The sequence below is a fragment of the Eucyclogobius newberryi genome, unplaced genomic scaffold (assembly GCF_026437365.1).
Source record: "Eucyclogobius newberryi isolate DKJ021-1_F unplaced genomic scaffold, fEucNew1.0.hap1 SCAF_22, whole genome shotgun sequence".
NCBI lineage: Eukaryota > Metazoa > Chordata > Actinopteri > Gobiiformes > Gobiidae > Eucyclogobius > Eucyclogobius newberryi.
Window position 1 is genome coordinate 25200864 of NW_027315857.1, and position 7500 is coordinate 25208363.

General features: G+C 44.3%; 1 protein-coding gene across 1 annotated transcript in view; it reads left to right on the forward strand.

Moving 5' to 3' along the window:
* Positions 1 to 7500, forward strand: part of LOC140371638 (E3 ubiquitin-protein ligase TRIM39-like) — a 12987-nt gene that overhangs the window by 559 nt on the left and 4928 nt on the right. Inside the window, exons 2-6 of the mRNA XM_072458817.1 lie at positions 1742 to 2353; positions 4660 to 4755; positions 4827 to 5060; positions 6478 to 6625; positions 7095 to 7121. Of these exons, the coding sequence (XP_072314918.1) occupies positions 1745 to 2353; positions 4660 to 4755; positions 4827 to 5060; positions 6478 to 6625; positions 7095 to 7121 (1114 nt within the window). The 5' untranslated portion in view covers positions 1742 to 1744. The remainder of the gene's footprint in view (positions 1 to 1741; positions 2354 to 4659; positions 4756 to 4826; positions 5061 to 6477; positions 6626 to 7094; positions 7122 to 7500) is intronic.

The window sequence follows — 7500 nt, forward strand, 5'->3', positions numbered from 1 at the left end:
TGAACAAAGGCTTAATTCACACTGAACATATCGTTTATTAAGCATGAGGTTAGTGCAGTGGTTCTTAACCTTTTCCGGAGGTTCTGAACCAGTTTCATAAGAACATTCACTGAACCCTTTATTGGAAAAATAAAACATGATTTTTTTCAAATTCAAAACATAGCTTAATATTTTACTGCACAAAATGAACCATGGATCAACATCACTGTGTTCAATGAACAAAATCATTAAAACATGATTTTCACACAAAACAAAAACATAATGAATATTTCCTATAAATCAGTGACTTCTGCATTTTCAGGGACAGTTCAAGTGCCTCATGTCATCTACACAACAAAGTCTGTTCCTTTACTTCATTTTTATGTCCAGCATCCTCCAAAAGGATCGCAAAGATATTATATTATAATATAGTAGTTATAGAAAAGGAGAAGGGAAATGGCCCCAGAGCCTGACCTTTTGGCCCTTTTGGGGTCAGCCCAGTGCCAAGACTTTGCCCAGAAAGGTGGTCTTTGATTCAGTCTAAAATATTAAGAAAGAAATAACAGGACGAACATCACGACAGTCACAAGTCGACTACTGAACCACCAAATCCCCTGCAGCACAGACAGGACAAGCGGAACCCCTGAGACTGACTCACTGAACCCCTGAGACTGACTCACTGAACCCCTGAGACTGACCCACTGAACCCCTGAGACTGACCCACTGAACCCCTGAGACTGACCCACTGAACCCCTGAGACTGACTCACTGAACCCCTGAGACTGACTCACTGAACCCCTGAGACTGACCCACTGAACCCCTGAGACTGACTCACTGAACCCCTGAGACTGACCCACTGAACCCCTGAGACTGACTCACTGAACCCCTGAGACTGACCCACTGAACCCCTGAGACTGACCCACTGAACCCCTGAGACTGACTCACTGAACCCCTGAGACTGACTCACTGAACCCCTGAGACTGACTCACTGAACCCCTGAGACTGACCCACTGAACCCCTGAGACTGACTCACTGAACCCCTGAGACTGACCCACTGAACCCCTGAGACTGACTCACTGAACCCCTGAGACTGACTCACTGAACCCCTGAGACTGACTCACTGAACCCCTGAGACTGACTCACTGAACCCCTGAGACTGACCCACTGAACCCCTGAGACTGACCCACTGAACCCCTGAGACTGACCCACTGAACCCCTGAGACTGACCCACTGAACCCCCTTAAGTCTTTGCTCATGCTTTGTTAAAGTGTAGTTCTTATCATGGAACAGTCCACAGTCTTAAAAGAGAATAACAAAGACCATGATCCTCTGCTCCATGACCACGGGATTCGTCTCTCCACACGGTTGTTTCGGAGGTGAAGCCGCTGAAACACTGAGAGGCCGTCACCTGCAGCAGTTCTCCAGTAGGGGGCGTGCTCCTGCTGCATTTACAGGTCCTTTCATGTGATTTCTGTCACGTCTTTGTCATTTTAATGCTTTTTTTTTCCTGTTTTATGAAGCACTTTGAATCGTCTTTTGTAAAAATCGTGCTCTACAAAAAATAAACTGGCCTAATATCGTGTCTGGTCCTTCACAAATAATCACTTTAAGCCTGAAACGTCTCACATTTGCTCCGATAATATTCATAGATCGTGATAATGTCGTACATCGAGAGATCCTGATGTTGTTATTGCACCGAACATGGCGCAGATTCAAGTCCCGCCCCTTGTTAACCACTACTTCCTGTTTCCTGTGTGGCGCAGGTCATGGCGTCGCCCGCCCCGTCGCTGCCGCCGGAGCCACTGCTCTGCCCGCTCTGCTCGCTCGTCTTCACCGACCCGGTCACCACGCCGTGCGGACACAACTTCTGCCACGCCTGCCTCCGGGACGCCTGGGCCGACCACGCCCACGCCGGCCGGTGCCCCGCCTGCGACAAGACCTTCTCCCCGCCCCCCGACGTCAGCGTCAACGTCGCCTTCAAAGAGCTGGCCGACGCCTACAAGGCCGCCGTCGTCCCCCAGACGGCGTCGCCGCTGAGCGCCGCATCGCCCGGAGAGACGGCGTCGCCCGGGGAGATCACGTGCGACGTCTGCGCCGCTGGCTCCGTCCGGGTGCGGGCGCAGAAGTCGTGCTTGGCGTGCCTGACGTCGTACTGCGCAGCGCACCTGGAGCCGCACCGTAAAGTGGCGGCGCTGCAGATGCACCGGCTGATCGAGCCGGCGGGCGACCTGCAGGAGCGACTGTGCGCCCGCCACGACCGCCTGCTCGAGATGTTCTGCCGCCGCGAGCAGAAGTGCGTCTGCCGCTTCTGCGTCGAGACGGAGCATCGAGACCACGCGGCGGTGAGCGTGGAGGAGGAGAGCGCCACCAGGAAGGTGAGCGCCTAGCTCTAAAGTCGCTCTAAAGTCGCTCTAAAGTCGCTCTAAAGTCGCTCTGAAACGCTCTAAAGTCTTTGAAATTCTAAGTTGAGTCAAAGTTGTGCCCGTCTTTTTCTAAATCCAAATCAAAAATACTCTAAACTGGTGATGAGAGGAAGTTCAGGACACAAGCTCTGATCGTTGGCGTCCTGTGCGAGCGCTCGGACTCGCTCTAAAGTCTGTGAAACGCTCTAAAGTCTGTGAAACGCTCTAAAGTCTGTGAAAGGCTCTAAAACGCTCTAAAGTCTGTGAAACGCTCTAAAGTCTGTTGAAACGCTCTAAAGTCTGTTGAAACGCTCTAAAGTCTGTGAAAGGCTCTAAAGTCTTTGAAACGCTCTAAAGTCTGTTGAAACGCTCTAAAGTCTGTGAAAGGCTCTAAAGTCTGTGAAACGCTCTAAAGTCTGTTGAAACGCTCTAAAGTCTGTTGAAACGCTCTAAAGTCTGTTGAAACGCTCTAAAGTCTGTTGAAACGCTCTAAAGTCTCTGTTGAAACGCTCTAAAGTCTGTTGAAACGCTCTAAAGTCTGTTGAAACGCTCTAAAGTCTGTTGAAACGCTCTAAAGTCTGTTGAAACGCTCTAAAGTCTGTTGAAACGCTCTAAAGTCTGTTGAAACGCTCTAAAGTCTTTGAAACGCTCTAAAGTCTGTTGAAACGCTCTAAAGTCTGTGAAAGGCTCTAAAGTCTGTGAAAGGCTCTAAAACGCTCTAAAGTCTGTGAAACGCTCTAAAGTCTGTGAAACGCTCTAAAGTCTCTGTTGAAACGCTCTAAAGTCTGTTGAAACGCTCTAAAGTCTGTGAAAGGCTCTAAAGTCTGTTGAAACGCTCTAAAGTCTGTTGAAACGCTCTAAAGTCTGTGAAAGGCTCTAAAGTCTGTTGAAACGCTCTAAAGTCTGTTGAAACGCTCTAAAGTCTGTTGAAACGCTCTAAAGTCTGTTGAAACGCTCTAAAGTCTGTTGAAACGCTCTAAAGTCTTTGAAACGCTCTAAAGTCTGTTGAAACGCTCTAAAGTCTGTGAAAGGCTCTAAAGTCTGTGAAAGGCTCTAAAACGCTCTAAAGTCTGTGAAACGCTCTAAAGTCTGTGAAACGCTCTAAAGTCTCTGTTGAAACGCTCTAAAGTCTGTTGAAACGCTCTAAAGTCTGTGAAAGGCTCTAAAGTCTGTTGAAACGCTCTAAAGTCTGTTGAAACGCTCTAAAGTCTGTGAAAGGCTCTAAAGTCTGTTGAAACGCTCTAAAGTCTGTTGAAACGCTCTAAAGTCTGTTGAAACGCTCTAAAGTCTGTGAAAGGCTCTAAAGTCTGTTGAAACGCTCTAAAGTCTGTTGAAACGCTCTAAAGTCTGTTGAAACGCTCTAAAGTCTGTGAAAGGCTCTAAAGCCTGTTGAAACGCTCTAAAGTCTGTTGAAACGCTCTAAAGTCTGTTGAAACGCTCTAAAGTCTGTTGAAACGCTCTAAAGTCTGTTGAAACGCTCTAAAGTCTGTGAAAGGCTCTAAAGCCTGTTGAAACGCTCTAAAGTCTGTTGAAACGCTCTAAAGTCTGTGAAACGCTCTAAAGTCTGTTGAAACGCTCTAAAGTCTGTTGAAACGCTCTAAAGTCTGTTGAAACGCTCTAAAGTCTTTGAAACGCTCTAAAGTCTGTTGAAACGCTCTAAAGTCTGTGAAAGGCTCTAAAGTCTGTGAAAGGCTCTAAAACGCTCTAAAGTCTGTGAAACGCTCTAAAGTCTGTGAAACGCTCTAAAGTCTCTGTTGAAACGCTCTAAAGTCTGTTGAAACGCTCTAAAGTCTGTGAAAGGCTCTAAAGTCTGTTGAAACGCTCTAAAGTCTGTTGAAACGCTCTAAAGTCTGTTGAAACGCTCTAAAGTCTGTGAAAGGCTCTAAAGTCTGTTGAAACGCTCTAAAGTCTGTTGAAACGCTCTAAAGTCTGTTGAAACGCTCTAAAGTCTGTGAAAGGCTCTAAAGCCTGTTGAAACGCTCTAAAGTCTGTTGAAACGCTCTAAAGTCTGTTGAAACGCTCTAAAGTCTGTTGAAACGCTCTAAAGTCTGTGAAACGCTCTAAAGTCTGTGAAACGCTCTAAAGTCTGTTGAAACGCTCTAAAGTCTGTTGAAACGCTCTAAAGTCTGTTGAAACGCTCTAAAGTCTGTGAAACGCTCTAAAGTCTGTGAAACGCTCTAAAGTCTGTGAAACGCTCTAAAGTCTGTGAAAGGCTCTAAAGTCTGTGAAAGGCTCTAAAGTCTGTGAAACGCTCTAAAGTCCGCTTCCTTGTCGTTCAGGCGCAGATCGAGAACACGGAGGCCGACTTCACCGACATGATCGAGCAGCGGCTGAAGAAAGCGGAGGAGATCTCGAACCGCCTTCTCCAGAGAAAGGTACGTCTCCACGGCAACCGAAAGAAAACGATGGCGCCGCGTCGACTCTGAACGTTTGTGTCTGTCGGAAGGCGAACGCCGAGAAGGAGCTAGAGCGCGGCCACTTCCTGTTGGCGTCGCTGGTCGACGACGTCAGAGCGCGACAGGCCGAGGTGAACGAGGCGGCGGCGGAGGAGCAGAGGGAGGCCGAGGCCCGAGCGGAGGTGCTGGTGCAGGGACTGCGGCGGGAGGTCGAGGAGCTGCGGGCCAAGAACGAGGAGCTGAACGCGCTCAGGGACTCCGACGACCATCTGCACGTGCTACAGGTTTGGACCGTTTGAAACCGTCTGGAGCGACAAACGTGAATGTGAAACCGTGAAACAGAATGATTTCTAAACGTTGATCAAGTTTGATTTTATTTGTTTGTTTCTTGTGTTTATGGTTTAGCTCATGTTTTAGCTTGTGTTTTATGTTTTAGCTCATGTTTTAGGTTGTATTTTATGTTTTAACTTGTGTTTTAGCTTGAGTTTATGTTTTAGCTTGTATTTTATGTTTTAGCGTGTGTTTTATGCTTTAGTTTGTGGTTTATGCTTTAGCTTGTGTTTTAGCTCGTGTTTTAGCTTGAGTTTATGTTTTAGCTTGTGTTTTAGCTTGTGTTTTAGCTTGAGTTTATGTTTTAGCTTATGTTTTAGCTTGTATTTTATGTTTTAGCTTGTATTTTATGTTTAGCTTGTGTTTTATGCTTTAGCTTGTGGTTTATGCTTGTGTTTTAGCTCGTGTTTTAGCTTGAGTTTATGTTTTAGCTTGTGTTTTAGCTTGTATTTTATGTTTTAGCTTGTATTTTGTGTTTTAGCTTGTGTTTTATGCTTTAGCTTGTGTTTTAGCTCGTGTTTTATGTTTTAGCTTCTGTTTTAGCTTGTGTTTTAGCTTGTGTTTTATGTTTTTGCGTCTGTTTTAGCTTGTTTTATGTTTTTGCTTTTATTTTAGCTTGTGCTTTATGCTTTAGCTTGTGTTTTAGCTCGTGTTTTAGCTTGTGTTTTATGTTTTAGCTCATGTTTTAGCTTGTGTTTTAGCTTGTATTTTATGCTTTAGCTTGTGTTTTAGCTCGTGTTTTATGCTTTAGCTTATGTTTTAGCTTGTGTTTTATGTTTTAGCTCATGTTTTAGCTTGTGTTTTATGCTTTAGCTTGTGTTTTAGCTCGTGTTTTATGCTTTAGCTTATGTTTTAGCTTGTGTTTTATGTTTTAGCTCATGTTTTAGCTTGTGTTTTATGCTTTAGCTTGTGTTTTAGCTTGTGTTTTATGCTTTGGCTTATGTTTTAGCTTGTGTTTTAGCTTGTGTTTTATGTTTTAGCTCATGTTTTAGCTTGTGTTTTATGCTTTAGCTTGTGTTTTAGCTTGTGTTTTATGCTTTAGCTCGTGTTTTAGCTTGTGTTTTATGCTTTAGCTCGTGTTTTAGCTTGTGTTTTATGCTTTAGCTCGTGTTTTAGCTTGTGTTTTATGCTTTAGCTTGTGTTTTATGCTTTAGCTCGTGTTTTATGCTTTAGCTCGTGTTTTAGCTTGTGTTTTATGCTTTAGCTTGTGTTTTATGCTTTAGCTCGTGTTTTAGCTTGTGTTTTATGCTTTAGCTTGTGTTTTATGCTTTAGCTTGTGTTTTAGCTTGTGTTTTACAGTTGCAGCTCGTCCGTCACTCGTTTTCAAAGCGTGAATAATGCCGTGTAACAGCGTCGTGTGTGTTTCCTCAGCGGTTGCCGTTGGTTTCCGCTCGTCCCGCCCCCTCTCGCTGGTCTGAGGTCAGTTTCCCCTCAGAGTCTTGTGTGGGCACCGTCCGAGCGGCTCTGTCCAAACTGAAGCAGACGCTGGACAAACAACTGGACTCGCTCCTGACCCAAGGTACGAAACACAGCTCGCAATCTGAGCGCGAAGACGGAAAAAAATCATAATCGGGACGTTTTTGGAGGAACTGTTTAGTGTTTTAAAATTCAGTTTAAAAATCCTTTAAAAAAAAAAAAAAAAAAAGTGACAAAATGTTGCCTTTTTTAGTTTGATTAATACATTTTGATATGTGTTTGATTTAACATGTGTTTTATGGTTTTAAAATTCAGTTCAAAAATCCTTTAAAAAAATAAATTAAAAAAGTGACTAAATTTAGCCTTTTTGGTTCAATGAAAAATAAATGTGACAATTTTAGAAGCAAAATGGCGTTCTTTCTGCTGAAATGCAAAGTGTTTTTGGTTTAGCATGTGTTTGATTTGAAAAAAAAAATGAAAAAAAAGAAAATCATTCCAGACATTTATATACTTTTATTTTAGAGAAATTGACAGATCATGAGTAACAGTTTTTTTTTTGTCTTTTCTGACAGAGTTGAAGACGGTGCAGAAATATGCAGGTTTTGACTTAAACTAAAGTGAACAGAGGGGGTCTAAAGTGAACAGAGGGGGTTTAAAGTGAACAGAGGGTGTCTAGAGTGAACAGAGGGGGTTTAAAGTGAACAGAGGGGTCTAGAGTGAACAGAGGGGGTTTAAAGTGAACAGAGGGGTCTAGAGTGAACAGAGGGGGTTTAAAGTGAACAGAGGGAGTCTAGAGTGAACAGAGGGGGTCTAAAGTGAACAGAGGGGGTCTAAAGTGGACAGAGGGAGTCTAAAGTGAACAGAGGGGGTCTAAAGTGAACAGAGGGGGTCTAAAGTGAACAGAGGGGGTCTAGAGTGAACAGAGGGGGTCTAGAGTGAACAGAGGGGGTTTAAAGTGAACAGAGGGGTCTAGAGTGA